This window comes from Hyperoodon ampullatus, assembly GCF_949752795.1.
Source record: "Hyperoodon ampullatus genome assembly, chromosome: 12".
NCBI classification, from domain to species: domain Eukaryota; kingdom Metazoa; phylum Chordata; class Mammalia; order Artiodactyla; family Ziphiidae; genus Hyperoodon; species Hyperoodon ampullatus.
Window position 1 is genome coordinate 54,119,181 of NC_136925.1, and position 18,884 is coordinate 54,138,064.

Sequence of the window (18,884 nt, forward strand, 5' to 3'; positions counted from 1 at the left end):
TCCCTAGCATCTGAAAGTGTTAATTAGAGAATAAGAGAATGTGAAGATTTGATTAAGAATCTTAAAATGGGAAGATTATCCTGGATTATCTGGGTAGGCCCAATGTAATAACAAGGGTTCTTAGAAGAAGTCAGGAGGATCAGAGTCAGAAAAAGATGTGCTGATAGAAACAGAGGGTAGAGTGATGTGCTTTGAAGATGAAGGAAGGGGCCTTGCCTCAAAGAATGGAAGTGGCCCCTAGAAGGGGGAAAAGGCAAGGAAACAGATTCTCCCTTAGAGCCTCTAGGAGGAAGGCTGACACCTTGATTTTAGAATTTCTGATCTGCAGAACTGTAAGATGATACATTTGCTTTGTTTTAAGCTATTAAGTTTGTGATAATAGCAATAGGAAGCATACACATGACAATATGTGTTTCCGTTCCCCCCTTTATGCACATTGTCTCCAATTATTTCTATTATATAGATAGAGCTACAAAAACGTTTTTCTATATGCAGGAGCTAATATTAGATAATGAAAACTGCTACAGAGAAAAATAACCCACTGAAAGTGTTAGGATGTTCAGGTTGGCAGGGATATGTGCAGTGTTATGTTGGTAAATGTTTAACCACTTGCTTTCCAGAAAAAAACAAAATTTGCCAGTTCCCATGGCATAAATACTTCTACCATGACCAATTTCTAGCTACTGATGTAACGTCACTGAACACAAGAGCTGGGAACATATGTCAGTTTCTGCACAGTACTGGATCCGGGTATGTGTGTGCACATGTGTGTTTCTAAGTACATATGTGTGGAGTTCCTATTTTAAATAGAAGGTCTTTGTGATACTGACAGAGACTTGAAAAAGATGATGGAGACACTTATGAAGATGAATGGGGAAAAATATTCTTGGCAGAGGGAATAGTAAGTGTAAACACCTGATGGGAGAGTGGTTGGCATATCTGTTGGATTTCAGGTATGTCTGAGAGCAATCAAGGAGTCTAATATAGCTGGAAGAGAGTGAGCTGCTGAATTGTGGGAGATCAGGTCAAAGAGTTAACTGTATATTCGTAAGTTTCTTTGCATTTAGGGGACAGATAGCGCTTCATAAGTCATTGCAGGGACTTTTATTTTGAGGGAAAAGGAAGGGGATTGGGGAGAAGAGTGACATAATCTGATTTAAATTTGGCTCTTCTGTTGATGATAAATAGAAACAGACTGAGACACAGGAGGGTGTTGCACAAGTGAGAGATGATAGTGGCTTGGCCAAAAGTGATAAGATACTGCAAGTAGAGGGGACAGAATTTGCTGAAAAATTGAATATGGGGGGAAAGAAAGTGAGGAGCCAAGGTTGACTCCAAGATTTTGGCTTGAGTAATTGAAAAGAAGAAAGTGTTATCAGCTGTGACTGGGAAGATGGTGGGAGAATCAGTTTGGGGGTACAGGGGTGTATCAAGAGCTAATTTTGAATGTGTTAAATTTAAGATGACTTTAAAAAATTCCAGTTCAATGAAGAATTGGATATACATGTCTGATTAGGGAAGAGAATCAACTGGAGATGTACATTTGGTACTTAAAGCCATGGTACTGGATGGAGGTCATAGAGGGAATCAGTGTAGGTAGAGAAGAGAAGAAATCTGAGGACTAAGTCTTGGGATACCCCAGGATTTAGAGATAAAGAACACAAAGAAACCAGAAAAGGAGACTAAAAGGCCATCAGGTAGGAGGAAAACCAAAAGAGAATAGCATCCAATTAAAGAAAATGTTTCTTGGAGGAAAGAATCATAAAAGCCAACAAATATTCCTGGTTAGTCAAATAAACTGAAGCCTGAGAAATGACCACTGGATTTGAAAGTGTTATTGATCATGTTAACCAAAATAATTTTGGTGGAGAGATAGGTACTAAAGTCTGATTGCAGTGGCTTCAAGAGAGAATGGGAGGAAAGGATTGGAGACATAAAATTTAGCCAATCCTTTCTAGTTTTTCTGTGAAAAAAATGAGAAGAAAGTTGCTAAATATAAGATCCAGAAAGAGTTTTCAAAAGGTTGGAGATATTATAGCATGTGTTTGTGCAGATGAAAAGAAAATTCAGCAAAGAAGGAAAATTCATGAAGCAAAATAGGGGAGAATTGCCAGAGAATGTCCTTAAGAAAGGGAGTGAACTGGGATCTAGGGCACAAGTGGATTAGTTGGCCTTAGATAGATGGTTCATCCATGGGAGCAGATGGAGATTGATGGGTAGATGTGGTATTGGGAGCATGTGGAAAGTCTCTATGGGGTGCTTCTATTTTGTTATTAAAACAGTGTCATCAACTGAGGGTTAGGATGGGGTAGGGAGTGTAGGGAGACTTGAAGAGAATGGGTGAATGAATGGACTTCAGAAATAGCAAAAGACTGTAGGCTGTACTTAGAGGCTCAATAAAATGGTCATGTATTTACCTTGAGACCAGACACAAACTTGCATGTTTTTGTTAAGACAACATCAATGTACAGATGCAAATACAGAATGGATTGAGATTTTTTTTTTTTTTTTGCTGTACGTGGGCCTCTCACTGTTGTGGCCTCTCCCGTTGCTGAGCACAGGCTCCAGACGTGCAGGCCCAGCGGCCACGGCTCACGGGCCCAGCCGCTCTGCGGCATGTGGGATCCTCCCGGACCGGGGCATGAACCCCTGTCCCCTGCATCGGCAGGCGGACTCTCAACCACTGCGCCACCAGGGAAGCCCTGGATTGAGATTTTAACATAAGCAGGGTTGCGTTTTTGTCAATTGAGTATGAGGGAAAAAAAAAGAGCCTGACTAGAGAGTTAAGGATATATGCAAGAGGATATTATGGTGATGTACAATAGACCACAGGAAGGAGAATAAAAAAAAGATTAAGGTTAGGGACATGGTAGAGACAGAGAGGACAGTGATCCAGTAGCATGTAAGAATTGTTGAAGTGGGAATACTGGAGGAAGTGAGTTCCAGAGATAAGGTTGAAGAGTAAGACAACTGAATTGAGAATATGGAAAGGTATTAGTAATGACAAGGCCTAGTGTATGACCACAGATGTAAATGGCTCATAGGATGAAAGATAAGATTATTGGCAGAGAGGAGATCTTGAAAGTGGGAGGCCAGATAGAAGGATCTATGTGGATATTGAAAGCACAACACAACAACTTCTACAGCATTAGTATTAGAGGTAATTACAAATAACATCACAGTGATATCAGAGTGGTCAGACTAACAGTGTTCCAACATGTCTTGATTACTTGTTAGAAATGCAAATTCTCAAGTCCCATTGAGACTTACTGAACCAAGAAACCAAGGGGTGGTGCTTCAGGTGATGCACGATGACTTCTGAGAACCACTTACAGGGGCAGCACAGAAGATGGAAGAGTTAATTTGCTTGGAAAAGAAGGATTCAATGAAGTAGCATTTAAACTACAACAGAAGTTATTGCAAGGTTAAATGTAGGGGCCTTAAAATTAAAGGGAGCAGCATTTGTAAAGAAAAGCTTGAATCATGAAAAGACCTCAGATAAGATAACATAAAATTACGTAAAAGTGAAAAACGTTAGCTAGTAATATCAGAAAATCATGCCTTGCTAGGAAGCCATTGGTTCTTCAAGAATCCTGATGAAACATCATAGACTTCTTTCTATTCATCTACCTTTTCTTTCATTGGTATTAGGCTCAGTAGAGAATGAAAGCTGGGACAGTAAGTGTGGCTGCTTTGGCATATCAACATTTTCCACAATTTCCTAACGTCTCTATCGAACACTGGAGAAATTGTGTCAAAGAGCTAGTGCTAAAGGCTAAAGCCGCAATGCTCGCCCGTCTATGACGTCACGGGGCGCCCACCGAGGGTGTGTTCCATCAACAGCTAGACGCCGCGGGGGGGCGGGGCTTGAGCGTGCTGACGTCACTACCGGGCGCCAGGCGCGCCCAATTGGCGGCGGATTCAAACGTTCCGGCACGGTCTCAGGGCCTGTAGAAGAGTAGGAGTCGGGGTTCTCGGTGTCCCCGAGAACGTGAGCTGCAGTGCGGTGCAGGGAGGGCCTAGGAAGCTTAGGCAGCTGGTGCCCGAGCCGGAGGGAGAGGATGGCGCTCTCGACCACAGTCTCGCAGAGGAAGCTGATAAAGCGGAAGGCTCCCCGCGGTTTTCTAAAGCGCGTCCTCAAGCAACGGAAGCCTCACCTCCGTCTGGAGACAAATTGCGACCTACTGGTAAGATTTTGTCCCTTCTAGGACTGGAAGTGGGGTGGAGACAGGGGAAATAACCCCCAGCCTTTATTTTGCCGCCCCCAGCCAATCTAGCTTTCAGGCCTACGTTTGATGTGTTCGCAGCAACAGCTGCGCGGGTTTGCCCCAGCCTGCCATATCAGTTAGTATTCCTGATGCTGAGTTGTTTTGGGGCCCTCTGAAATGTAGATATCCTGACCTTTTTTTTTTACAGGAGGCTATTAGCCACATCAATTTTAGGAGAAAACGTTAAGTTCCTGCTTATAGTTTTTCAATATCGCTATTAAGGAGCACAGCCTGGTACTGTGCTTAGTGTAATTTGCAGAGGTTCGAAAGATACATTAAAAAAATAGATTTTGGAATTCAGCCTGGGTTATTTTTATTTAAATATTGTAAAAGGCATTACTGACATGCCTTTCAAAAGTGCCTTTCTCCTTGCCTTCCTTTCTTCCCCTTTTTTTACGTTGTTAAACAAATATATTGCCCTATTTCCTCTACTTTAGCTTATTTACTAAAGAGCCCTGATCCAAAAGTTTATTTGTAAGTAGTCTGCTCCCAAATGAATTCGTTTTCCTAGACAAATAGAACACCTGTTTAGTTTTCAAGCCCAACCATTAAAAGTTTATCTGACTCATAGTAACTGCAGCATAATGCTCACATGATAAATAACCACAACCAAACCACTGTGTAATATTTCTGTTTTGAAATAAATTAAGAGTTTTTATGTTGAATGCCTGGAATATATATCCCTCTAGCAGAATGAACACTGTTTCCCTAGGTTTAAACCATAGGAGGCACCTCCTGTGGTTTGTTACAAGAGCTCTTTGAGTAAAGGAGCCACTACAGGTGGGCACCTAATTTCCCCGAGATCGAGGATAAAGAATTGTGGATAATAGGGATATATGGCACGGAGGGTGGCTTCACAATACATCATTCCTTCTCTTCTTAGGCTACATTGTCGTCCCCCCCACCCACCTCTTTTCTCTACAGCCTCTGCCAGCTCTCTACTGCCTCCCCTAATTTTAGGGTTTCTATTTTTAATAAATTACTATAGAATTGTCTTCACTTTTCCTTTCTCTGAGCCAAAACAACTGTTTTTTTTCCTTGGAAAAGTAGACCTTCTAATATCTCCTGTCCTTTCTTGTTCCTTTTTTAGACCCTGTAAGAAAAGACAATATATACTGTTTTATTACCCTCCTTCCCCCAAGGTGGTGATTAAGGTGGCACAAGTGAGCTGTATTAAAGTGAAATTGATTTTCAAAAGAATTTTAGGTAATTTATTCTGAAGTTTTCACTGGTGCTGGGGTTCTTTCAATAAATGGTGGGGGAAGGAAATGTACCTGCTCTAGAATCTAGGAGACTACCAGCTCGTGTAGATTGTTGGGCAGAAATTTTTCAAGTAGTCAGATTCCTCCCACATCCACACTTGCCTGCCCCAGGTGATCCCTGGACAGGAGGACTCTATTGTGGAGTGGGATCCAGGTGGTACAGGAAAGAAGGGGAGGTGAGATTCTAAGCATTTACAGTGGAAAGGGAATGGAAGTTCTTTTTGCTACCGTCTATTACTAGATTGTATGCTTGTCTTTGGCTTTCATAATTTCTCCTTCACCGTCTTGTATATGCCATGTATCACTCTGGTTTCTTTACTTATGGTTTTCTGCTTGCCATTGGTACTTAATTATCTTACTCAGCAGGTGTCCCACATCATCCATAAACTTCTCTACAATTAAGGTAGTCTGTTTTGTTTTCTGAACTTTGATAGCTGTAAGAGTGTACATCATACAGTGTAGCTACTGGGACCCTGACACTATTCTCTAAGTTCTATATGTCAGTGTTGTCTCCCAGTGCGGTATGCAGCTTCTTGAGGGGAAGGAACCACACATATCTCCTTTTGTGTCTTCCATTATCTTTAACACAGAACTAATCTACTTTTATGATGTCTCTGCATAAGATATTTCTTCTGTTTGAAGATGTCCTCACTCTACTCCGCTTCTCAAACTTCAGTTAGTTCAAAATTCAGTTCAAATGTCTGTTATTCAGTGAAGCCATCCTTCATGGTCTTAGAAAGCATCAACCTTACCTTCCAATATCATCTACTGTCACACATTTGTCTTTAATTAGGTTTCATTCTCCCATCGGACTGGGAACTTTGAATTGGGAACTTGTATTCCTGGTGTTTAGCATAATACCTTGAACGTTCTGAGTGTACAGTTAAAGTTGGGATTGATGATGACTGTATGTGGATTGATATTTCTAACATTTTACTTATAACTTCCTTGTGTTACTTCATATTCTTCTGCACTGGCTTTTTATTGTTGTTTTATTTTATGACTTATTTGATTGTATATCACCAGGGCCAATACTAGTGAGTGTATATTAATCTCAAATTGTTCGGCTTTCTTGTGACTCAGTTTTTAGATTTATCACTAAGGAATATTGTGCAAATATCTGGGTACTTACAGTTTATGTAAAACTCAGAAGTGCTGTGAGGAAGTGGGGAAGAAATCAGGCTGGCCCAGTCTTTTGGTCACCTGAGACTGTCAAATGGATACCTCTTTGTAAATTATCTTTTGGTTTACCTTTCAAGCAAGCTAATTTTTTATTTTTCCAAAGTGTAAGTTCTTGATGGAATGGCTTTCAGGATTGAATGTCTAGCTGAAACCATAAAATTTGCTTTTGTTCTGACCATTTTAATTTAAACCTTAGTGCACTTGAGTGACACCACTCAATTAACTGTTTTATTACAGAGAAATAGGTTGTTTAAAAAAAAAATTCTGACATAAGAAAAAGTAATATTAATTCAGTACCTATGGTTCATGCCCATGAGGAGTAAAGGACTCAAGCCTCAAAACAGAGTGTGGTTTATTTGGGATTGGCTAAAAAAAATTTTTGCCTAATTTGGGGAGATATGGATGGATCTTTTTGTTCATGCAATAATAATTGACTACCTACTGCATATTGGGCCATGGGCTAAAGGTCACTGGGAATATAATGTCTGGCAAGATAGACATGGTTTAGCCCTTATAGTACATTGAAGAAGACAGGTGAGAAATTGCTGCCTAATGTATGTAGTATGTATAGTGATAAGAAGTTCAGGGTGCCATGGATCTATATAACCTTACATATTGGGAGGAATTGGGCTTTTCAGAGAAGTCTGTAAACCAGTAGCATGGCTGTAGGCAAACTTATATTTGAATACAGAAAGAAGTTCAAAAGACCTAGTATAGAACTGAAAGTTGGGAAAGGTGAGAGATGAAATTAAAAAAGCCTAGTCAAGTGGGGTTTAGTACTAAGGAATTTGGAATTTTTCTTGAGGCATCTGGAAGATATTTAACTTTAGAAGTAGAAAATACAGATTAACGGAGGAAATTGAGCCATGTTATGGAGTACTTTTGTTGCAGAAGGAAATGGTATATCATTGGAAGTTTAAAGAAATTTTGAATGACATGGTATATTGTAGAGAATCAGGATTGGGTGATTTAGCTCAGAGTTCTTGTGAGAATTAAACAAGACAGTGCATCAAAAAGTACCAAAAGATTATCTCCTTCCATTGGTTCTTTATCATGTTAAATTTAAATTCCCAAACTCCTCTGCTTGCCCCAAATATCACTAAAATATTCTTAAACATCTATAACAATCCACTAAAGATTTCTGCATAATAATTTAAAGCACCACATTACCTAGTTTTTTAACATTTGGTGAACTGTTGGGGAGAGTTAAGTATTGTGTGTTTTTCTTTAATTTTATTTTCTTATACAGCAAGTTCTTATTAGCTATCAGTTTTATACATTAGTGTATATATGTCAATCCCAATCTCCCAGTTCATCCCCGCCCCCACCTTCCCCCCTTGATGTCCATACATTTGTTCTCTACATTTGTGTCTCTACTTCTGCCTTGCAAACTGGTTCATCTGTACTATTTTTCTAGATTCCAAATATATGCATTAATATACAATATTTGTTCTTCTCTTTCTGACTTACCTCATTCTGTATGACAGTCTCTAGGTCCATCCATGTCTCTACAGATGACCCAGTTTCATTCCCTTTGATGGTTGGGTAATATTCCATTGTATATATGTACCACATCTTCTTTATGCATTCGTCTGTTGGTGGGCATTTAGGTTGCTTCCATGACCTGGCTGTTTTAAACAGTGCTGCAATGAACATTGGGGTGCATGTGTCTTTTTGAATTATGGTTTTCTCTGGGTATATGCCCAGTACTGAGATTTCTGGGTCATATTGTAATTCTGTTTTTAGTTTTTTACGAAACCTCCATACTGTTCTCCATAGTGGCTGTATCAATTTGCATTCCCACCAACAATGCAAGAGGGTTCCCTTTTCTCTACACCCTCTCCAATATTTGTTGTTTGTAGGCTTTCTGATGATGCCCATTCTAACTGGTGTGAGATGATACCTCAATTTGGTTTTGATTTGCATTTCTCTAATAATTAGTGATGTTGAGCATCTTTTCATGTGCCTTTTGGCCATCTGTATGTCTTCTTTGGAGAAATGTCTATTTAGGTCTACTGCCCATTTTTTGATTGGGTTACTTGTGTTTTTAATATTGAGCTGTATGAGCTGTTTATATATTTTGGAGATTAATCCTTTGTCCGTTGATTTGTTTGCAAATATTTTCTCCCATTCTGAGGGTTGTCTTTTCATCTTGTTTATAGTTTCCTTTGCTGTGCAAAAGCTTTTAAGTTTCATTAGGTCCCATTTGTTTATTTTTGTTTTGATTTCCATTACTCTAGGAGGTGGGTCAAAAAAGATCTTGCTTTGATTTATGTCAAAGGGTATTCTTCCTATGGTTTCATCTAAGAGTTTTATAGTGTCTGGTCTGGTCTTACATTTAGGTGTTTAATCCATTTTGAGTTTACTTTTGTGTATGGTGTTAGGGAGTGTTCTAATTTCATTCTTTTACATGTAGCTGTCCAGTTTTCCCAGCACCACTTATTGAAGAGACTGTCTTTTCTCCATTGTATCTCCTTGCCTCCTTTGTCATAGATTAGTTGACCATAGGTGCGTGGGTTTATCTATGGGACTTCTATCCTGTTCCCTTGATCTGTATTTCTCTTTTTGTTTCAGTACCATATTGTCTTGATTTGTAGTATAGCGTGAAGTCAGGGAGTCTAATTCCTCCACCTCTTTTTTTTTCCCTCAAGATTGCTGTGGCTATTCGGGCTCTTTTGTGTCTCCATACAAATTTTAAGATTCTTTGTTCTAGTTCTGTAAAAAAAAAAAAAAAAAATGCCATTGGTAATTTGATAAGGATTGCATCAAATCTGTAGATTGCTTTGGGTAGTATAGTCATTTTCACAATATTGATTCTTCCAATCTAAGAACATGGTATATCTCCCCATCTGTTTGTGTCATCTTTGATTTCTTTCATCAGTGTCTTATAGTTTTCTGAGGACAGGTTTTTTACCTCCTTAGGTAGCTTTATTCCTAGGTATTTTATTCTTTTTGTTGCAATGGTGAAGGGGATTCTTTCCTTAATTTCTCTTTCTGATCTTTCGTTGTTAGTGTATAGGAATGCAAGAGATTTCTGTGCATTAATTTTGTATCCTGCAACTTTACCAGATGCATTGATTAGCTCTAGTAGTTTTCTGGTAGCATCTTTAGGATTCTCTATGTATAGTATCATGTCATCTGCAAACAGGGACAGCTTTACTTCTTTTCCGATTTGGGTTCCTTTTATTTCTTTTTCTTCTCTGATTGCTGTGGTTAAAACTTCCAAAACTATGTTGAATAATAGTGGTGAGAGTGGACAACCTTGTCTTGTTCCTGATCTTAGAGGAAATGGTTTCAGTTTTTCACTGTTGAGAATGATGTTTGCTGTGGGTTTGTCATATATGGCCTTTATGATGTTGAGGTAGGTTTCCTCTGTGCCCACTTTCTGGAGTGTTTTTATTATAAATGGATGTTGAATTTTGTCAGAAGCTTTTTCAGCATCTTTTGAGATGATCATATTGTTTTTATTCTTCAATTTGTTAATATGGTGGATCAGATTGATTTTTTTTTTTTCGGTACGTGGGCCTCTCACTGTTGTGGCCTCTTCCGTTGCGGAGCACAGGCTGAGGATGCGCAGGCTCAGCGGGAATGGCTCACGGGCCCAGCCGCTCCACGGCATGTGGGATCTTCCAGGACTGGGGCACAAACCTGTGTCCCCTGCATTGACAGGCGGACTCACAACCACTGCGCCACCAGGGAAGCCCCACATTGATTTTTTACTGAAGAATTCTTGCATCCCTGGGATAAATCCCACTTGATCATGGTGTATGATCCTTGTAATGTGTTGCTGGATTCTGTTTGCTAGGATTTTGTTGAGGATTTTTGCATCTATATTCATCAGTGATATTGGTCCGTAATTTTCCTTTTTTGTCATATCTTTGTCTGGTTTTGGTATCAGGGTGATGGTGGCCTCGTAGAATGAGTCTGGGAGTGTTCTTTCCTGTGCAGTTTTTTGGAAGAGTTTGAGAAGGATGGGTGCTAGCTCTTCTCTAAATGTTTGATAGAATTCACCTGTGAAGCCATCTGGTCCTGGACTTTTGTTTGTTGGAAGATATTTAATCACAGTTTCAATTTCATTGCTTGTGATGGGTCTGTTTATATTTTCTGTATCTTCCTGGTTCAATCTTGGAAGGTTATACCTTTCTAAGAATTTGTCCATTTCTTCCAGGTTGTCCATTTTATTGGCATAGATTTGCTTGCAGTAGTCTCTTAGGATGCTTTGTATTTCCGTGGTGTCCGTTGTAACTTCTCCTTGTTCATTTCTAATTTTACTGATTTGAGTCCTCTCCCTCTTTTTCTTGATGAGTCTGGCTAAAGGTTTATCAATTTTGTTTATCTTCTCAAAGAACCAGCTTTTAGTTTTATTGATCTTTGTTATTGTTTTCTTTGTTTCTACTTCATTTATTTCTGCTCTGATCTTTATGATTTCTTTCCTTCTACTAATGAACTTTTAAAATTTCAATTATTAACATGTTTTTGATTAGATATTTCAAATTAAATATCTGGTTACAAAATCTTTATACCTTGGATTGTAGAATGAGAGATGACCAGCTTTAAATACAATATTTGATATGTTTTTTTAATCTGGGGGAAATTTTAAATTACATTGGAAACTTAAATTTAGTTGGAATGGGAAACAGGAATATTTTTTCTTAATAGAGACCTACCTAAGTTTTGATGTAATGATCCTTTAGAGTAATGTTATTGTCTATGGCCTTTTGTCAGCTTTACATAGACTTGTTTCATGTATTGTAATAACTAAGTCTCTTTTTTATGGAATCTTAAGATGGACATATATTAAACTTAATTCTGTTACTTTAAATAAAGGTTAATTGATGTAATTGCAGTAGTAAATAGTACAGCATTAAAATTGGGGATATTCTTTTTATTTTTTAATTTTTTTATTTCTTATAAATTTATTTTTACTTATTTATTATTTTTGGCTATGTTGGGTCTTCATAGCTGCATGCGGCTTTCTCTAGTTGCTGTGAGCGGGGGCTACTCGTCGTTGCGGTACATGGGCTTCTCATTGCGGTGGCTTCTCTTGTTACGGAGCACGGGCTCTATGGCACGTGGGCTTCAGTAGATGCAGTGCGTGGGCTCAGTAGTTGTGGCTCGTGGGCTTCGTTGCTCCACGACATGTGGGACCTTCCCGGACCAGGGCTCGAACCCGTGTCCCCTACATTGGCAAGTGGATTCTTAACCACTGCGCCACCAGGGAAGCCCGGGGATATTCTTTTTAAAAGTCATTATTTCAAAACATCAGTGTTTGAGCTTAAAAATCCTTTTGCATTTTCTCTTTTAAAGGTGCATCTGAACTGTTTACTCTTCGTTCATCGATTAGCAGAAGAGGCTCGGACAAATGCTTGTGAGAATAAGTGTGGAGTCGTTAAAAAGGAGCATGTACTGGCTGCAGCAAAGGTAAGATCTGAATTTCTTTTCTTGAGCACTGTTGCCTTAAAACACCACCTAGATCGTCACCTCTGCCTGGTTTAGATTCCTTATTCAGTTTTGTTGAGTGAGTTGATGCTTGGCTTTTCATGGGTTTTAATTACAGAGTTAGGTTTTTTTTTTTATTATGTATATTATGGATTTCTGATGGAAAGATTCATGGCCATTGCTTTATTGCCATTTAGGGGAAAATAAGTGTTTGACTGCTAATCTGTGTGATATGTAGTAGCCTATGTATAGCTAAGAAGGTTTATTACCTTGAAATTTATCAAAACTTTCTTCTTGATCATTTTAAGTTTACCTAATGATTTTTCTACATTTGTTTTGAGATTTGAGTGACTTCTGAATCATATTGCTTATATAAGCAGAGAAGATTGCTTCTTACTGATATTTCTGTATAATGTAATAGTGTGATGCCTAGGGCAGAGTTTTTTCCATATATGTTCCCAAGATTACTTTCACTTGATGTTAATAGATGCCCCAATGTAAAAGGCTTCTGGGGTCAGATAAGTTTATATAACCTAACATACTATACCTCCTTGAATCGTCATAATGTTTCGTATAGAGAGCTTGTTTCTGTAAGAATATGCAAGAAATTGGCACATGGTTGACTGGATGATGATGTGTGAGAGAGACTCATTTTTGACAGTTTACCTCTTTATAGGCTTTTTTTGTTTAACATTTAATATTTTTGAAATAATTATAGACTCACAGGAGGTGCAAAAATAGTGTAGAGAGTTCCAGTGTACCTTTTATCCAACTTCCCACAATGGTAACGTCTTTATATAACTATAGTTATGTAAAGTTATGAAAGGTTATGAGAAATATACCAGTAATTTGTTGAACTCTGTTTAATTTAGCATTTCGTAAATTTGGGTGTATAATATACTTAGAATTTTGTAAATTCATTTGAGTACATAGTATTCTTTTGCAGTCCCTATACTAACTTCTTGTAGAACAGAGAAGTACTGGCCTAGGGTATAAACCTATTTGGTGACCTCTGTGGAAGCCTAGAAATGGGCATGCCTTGGCATTTTTTAAGGGGCTTTAAATTCTCTTACAACTATAAACATTTCAACAAGTTTCTGTACTATTAAAGTTGATATAAGTGCTTTCTGCAGGTAAAGCAAGGCTTAAGAACTTGAAGAGTGTATGTGTGTGTCTTAAATTTAGGGTTGGTTTGTTTTTATTAATGAATTATAAGTGTACTTACCTAAAAGTAGGTAAGTTCTTTAAAATATTTTTGGATATATTCTGGTCTCTAATGTTCCTTGTCTTTTACAACTTAAGATCTCATTTTGTTTAATTTCTCTTATGGGCTTCATGTCTTAAAAATTATCTGCCTAAAAGGCTTCTCAGCTTGAGATGACTAGTCTTGGTCTCTGATATAATTCCAGCCTAAATACAAGAAATTTGGTGTTGCAGTGGATTTGTATTGCTCTATAGTTGTTAAATGCCTGATTCATAATAGGTTTTTCAAGTTTTGGAACATTCCTTAACTCCCCGAATTACTAAATTGTCTATAAACCTCAAGTTGGGAGCCATTAATCTGGACACTTTTGGCACAATTGAAGAAACTAACATCTAGAAGTGACTATTATAAAACCAGATTTTGAGAATCTAGGCATGTTTCACAATCTTTGAGAGAATTATACTATTTTAGAGAAGTCTAAAACCGTTTATAAGGCAAAGGTTTCCCTAATCACATTCCAAATTGGGTTTTATAAATTCAGAGACTTGCATACTATACACATAGGACTTTTAAACTTTTTGTTGAGGAATTGTCTTTTATTTGGCATAGGTATAATATGAATCTTCATTTTCTCCCCCTCACAGGTAATTCTAAAGAAGAGCAGAGGTTAGAAGTCAAAGAACACATTTTTGAAAATTATATGATGTATTATTTTAGGTGGTAACAGATCGTGAAAGCACTTTTTATATAGCAGTTAATATTGTGTATTAAAATATTGGCCAGCTGAAGGATGTGTGTGTTTGTATGTTTTTTACTGGTATTGAAATATCTCAAGTATACACATAGAGCTATATAAGCTTTGTTTTTGACGAATTGTTTCATTTTAAGTGGCCTTTAGTTCATTCTACTTCCCTTTTTGTTGGTATTGCAGATGTTTTACATATCAAAATGAAATCTTAGTGTGTGAAGTAGCTTGAAGAGATGTATTTCTTAGAATTAAGTTTATAAGTATTTAGATTTAGCCACAGTTAACTATGGAATCAATTTAATCTATGAAGGAAGACAATGTGCAGTCAAATCTAGGTGTATTTTAAATATTTTAACTGTTTAATGCCTTTGTATAAGCAATGCAGTCTACTTTTATTTAGGCCAATAGTGTAATAATATAATTTCTCAACTGTAAACACCAGCAGGGTGTTTTCAAAAACCTATTTCCCTCCAAAACCAAAAAAAAAAAAAAAAAATTACAGAGCAAATTGACATATTTTCTTCAAGTCACACAGATTTAATAGATGGGTATTCTTGGGGAAACCCCCAAGAAATTTTTTAGAATTTTTTGCATATCATCTAATAGTTGTGTTTTTAACTTTTTATTTTGAAATAATTATAGATTGCAACTTGAAGTTGCAAAAATAGTACAGAGAGGTCCACATGTACTCTATATCCAGTTTTCTCCCAGTGCCTACATCTTAAATTATTACAGTACAATATCAAAACCAGGAATTTGACTTGGTACAGTGTCTGTATAATTCTGTACCATTTTAGTACATTTGGAGATCTGTGTAACCACCACTACAGTCAAGATACAGAATTATTTCATCATCACAGACTTCTCCATCATGCTGTTCTTTTATAAATTACACCCAGCTCCCCATGTCCACTGCACACACAACACTCCCCTTCCTATTTCCACCATCCCTAAGCCGTGGCAACCACTAGACTGTTCTCCATGTCTATAATTTTGCCATTGTGATGCAATCATACAGGTATTACTTTTGGGAATTTGCTTTTTTCGCTCAGCATAACTCTCTTGATCCTCCAAGTTGTTGCATGTAGCAATTTGTTCCTTTTTATTACTGAGTCGTCATATTCCATGATATTTGTACCACAGTTTGTACAGCTATTTACTCACTGAGGGATATTTTGATTATTTCTAGTTTTGGGCTATCACAAATAAAGCTGTTGTGAACAGTTGTGTACCAGTTTTTATACAGTTTTCATTTCTCTGGGATAAATGCCCAGGAATGTGATTGCTGGGTTTAATGGTAAGTATGTGTTTAGTTTTTCAAAAAGAAATGGCCAAAGTATTTTCCAGAATGGCTGTACCATTTTATATTCCCATTAGCAGTTTATGAGAGAGTCATTTTTTCCTCCTTCTCATGAACATTTGGTATTATTTTTTATTTTAGCTGTTCTGCTACAAATGTCTAATCATGGTTTTTAATTTACATTTCCCTAATGGCTAATGATGTTGCACATATTTTCATATGTTCGTCATCCATTTTTTCTCTTTAGTAAAATGTTTCTTCATTTCTTTTGCCCATTTTCTATTTGTTTTTCTAATGTTGAATTTTGAGAGTTCTCTAGGTATAGGTCTTTGGTCAGACACGTGGTTTGCAAATATTTTCTTCTATTCTGTAGCTTGCCTTTTATCCTTAAACAGTATCTTTCCAAGGTCAATGATTTTCACTTTTGATGAGGTCCAATTTATTTTTTATTTATTTATTTTCATGCTGTTGATGTCATGTTTAAGAACTCTTCACCAAGCCCTACATCTTATAGATTTTCTCCTGTATGATTTTTTAAACTTACCCTTTTTTGTTATTGCAGTTTTTTTTAAACATCTTTATTGAAGTATAATTGCTTACAATGTTGTGTTAGTTGCTGCTGTATAAAAAAGTGAATCAGCTATATGTATACATATATCCCCATATCCCCTCCCACCCTCCCTATCCCACCCCTCTAGGTGGTCACAAAGCACTGAGCTGATCTCCCTGTGCTATGCGGCTGCTTGCCATTAGCTATCTGTTTTACATTTGGTAGTGTATATATGTCAATGCTACTCTCTCACTTCGTCTCAGCTTACCGTTCCCCGTCCTCATGTCATCAAGTCCATTCTCTATGTCTACATCTTTATTCCTGTCCTGCCCCTAGGTTCTTCAGAACCATTTTTTTTATTCCATATATATGTGTTAGCATACGGTATTTGCTTTTCTTTTCCTGACTTACTTGACTCTGTATGACAGATTCTAGATCCATCCACCTCACTACAAATAACTCAATTTCGTTTCTTTTTATGGCTGAGTAATATTCTATTGTATATATGTGCCATGTCTTCTTTATCCATTCATCTGTCAGTGGACATTAGGTTGCTTCCGTGTCCTGGCTATTGTAAATAGTGCTGCAGTGAACATTGTGGTACATGACTCTTTTTGAATTATGGTTTTCTCAGGTATATGCCCAGTACTGGGATTGCTGGGTCGTATGGTAGTTGTATTTTTAGTTTTTTAAGGAACCTCCATACTGTTCTCCATAGTGGCTGTATCAATTTACATTCCCACCAACAGTGCAAGAGGATTCCTTTTTCTCCACACCCTCTCCAGCATTTATTGTTTGTAGATTTTTTGATGATGGCCATTCTGACCCTTGTGAGGTGATACCTCATTGTGGTTTTGATTTGTATTTCTCTAATGATTAGTGATGTTGGGCATCCTTTCATGTTTGTTGGCAATCTGTATATCTTCTTTGGAGAAATGTCTATTTAGATCTTCAGCCTATTTTTGGATGGAGTTGTTTGTTTGTTTGTTTGTTTTTTGATATTGAGCTGCATGAGCTGCTTGTATATTTTGGAGATTAATTCTTTATCAGTTGCTTCATTGGCAAATATTTTCTTCCATTCTTAGGGTTGTCTGTTCATCTTGTTTATGGTTTCCTTTGCTGTGCAAAAGCTTTTAAGTTTCATTAGGTCCCATTTGTTTATTTTTGTCTTTATTTCCATTTCTCTAGGAGGTGGGTCAAAAAGGATCTTGCTTTGATTTATGTCATAGAGTGTTCTACCTATGTTTTCCTCTAGGAGTTTTATAGTGTCTGGCCTTACATTTAGGTCTTTAATCTATTTTGAGTTTATTTTTGTGTATTGTGTTAGAGAGTGTTCTAATTTCATTCTTTTACATGTAGCTGTCCATTTTTCCCAGCACCACTTATTGAAGGGGCTGTCTTTTCTCCATTGTATATTCTTCCCTCCTTTATCAAAGATAAGGTGACCATATGTGTGTGGTTTATCTCTGGGATTTCTATCCTGTTCCACTGATATATATTTCTGTTTTTGTGCCAGTAGCATACTGTCTTGATTACTGTAGCTTTGTAGTATAGCCTGAAGTCCGGAAGCCTGATTCCTCCAGCTCCGTTTTTCTTTCTTAAGATTGCTTTGGCTATTCGGGGTCTTCTGTGTTTCCATACAAATTGTGAAATTTTTTGTTCTAGTTCTGTGAAAAATGCCATTGGTACTTTGATAGGGATTGCACTGAACCTGTAGATTGCTTTGGGTAGTACAGTCATTTTCACAATGTTGATTCTTCCAATCCAAGAACATGGTATATCTCTCCATCTGTTTGTGTCATCTTTAACTTCTTTCATCAGTGTGTTATAGTTTTCTGCATACAGGTCTTTTTTCTCCTTAGGTAGGTTTATTCCTAGGTATTTTATACTTCTTGTTGCAATGGTATATGGGAGTGTTTCCTTAATTTCTCTTTCAGATTTTTCATCATTAGTGTATAGGAATGTAAGAGGTTTCTGTGAAGTCATTTTGTATCTTGCTACTTTACCAAATTCATTGATTACCTCTAGTACTTTTCTGGTAGCATCTTTAGGATTCTCTATGTATAATATCATGTCATCTGCAAACAGTGACAGTTTTACTTCTTCTTTTTGAATTTCGATTCCTTTTATTTCTTTTTCATCTCTGATTGCTGTGGCTAAAACTTCCAAAACTGTGTTGAATAATAGTGGAGGAAGTGGGCAACCTTGTCTTGTTCCTGATCTTAGTGGAAATGGTTTCACTTTTTCACCATTGAGAATGATGTTGGCTGTGGGTTTGTCATATATAGTCTTTATTATGTTGAGGTTACTTCCGTCTGTGTCTACCTTCTGGAGAGTTTTTATTATAAATGGGTTTTGAATTTTGTCAAAAGCTTTTTCTGTATCTACTGAGATGATCATATGGTTTCTATTCTTCACTTTGTTAATATGGTATATCACATTGATTGATTTGCGTATATTGAAGAATCCTTGCATTCCTCAATAAAGTGGGATAAAACCACTTGATCGTGGTGTATGATCCTTTTAATGTGCTGTTGGATTCTGTTTGCTAGAATTTTGTTGAGGATTTTTGCATCTATGTTCATCAGTGATATTGGATTGTAGGTTCTTTTTTAAAAATTTTTTTGGTGACATCTTTGTCTGGTTTTGGTATCAGGGTGATGGTGGCCTCGTAGAATGAGTTTGGGAGTGTTCCTCCCTCTGCTATATTTTGGAAGAGTTTGAGAGGTTAGGTGTTAGCTTTTCTTTAAATGTTTGATAGAATTCGCCTGTGAAGCCATCTGGTCCTGGGTTTTTGTTTATTGGAAGATTTTTAATCACAGTTTCAATTTCAGTGCTTGTGATGGGTCTGTTTTATTTTCTGTTTATTCCTGGTTCAATCTGGGAAGGTTATCCCTTTCTAAGAATTTGTCCATTTCTTCCAGGTTGTCC

General features: G+C 37.3%; 1 protein-coding gene across 1 annotated transcript; it reads left to right on the forward strand.

Annotated features, from left to right (window-relative positions):
• The first annotated feature begins 3,958 nt into the window (after window positions 1-3,958).
• Window positions 3,959-14,136, forward strand: CENPW (centromere protein W). Its single transcript, XM_079716347.1, has 3 exons — window positions 3,959-4,187; window positions 12,020-12,133; window positions 14,000-14,136. Exons 1-3 carry the CDS (start codon window positions 4,062-4,064, stop codon window positions 14,024-14,026), a joined length of 267 nt encoding a protein of 88 aa, XP_079572473.1. The 5' UTR covers window positions 3,959-4,061; the 3' UTR covers window positions 14,027-14,136.
• The last annotated feature ends 4,748 nt before the right edge of the window (window positions 14,137-18,884 follow it).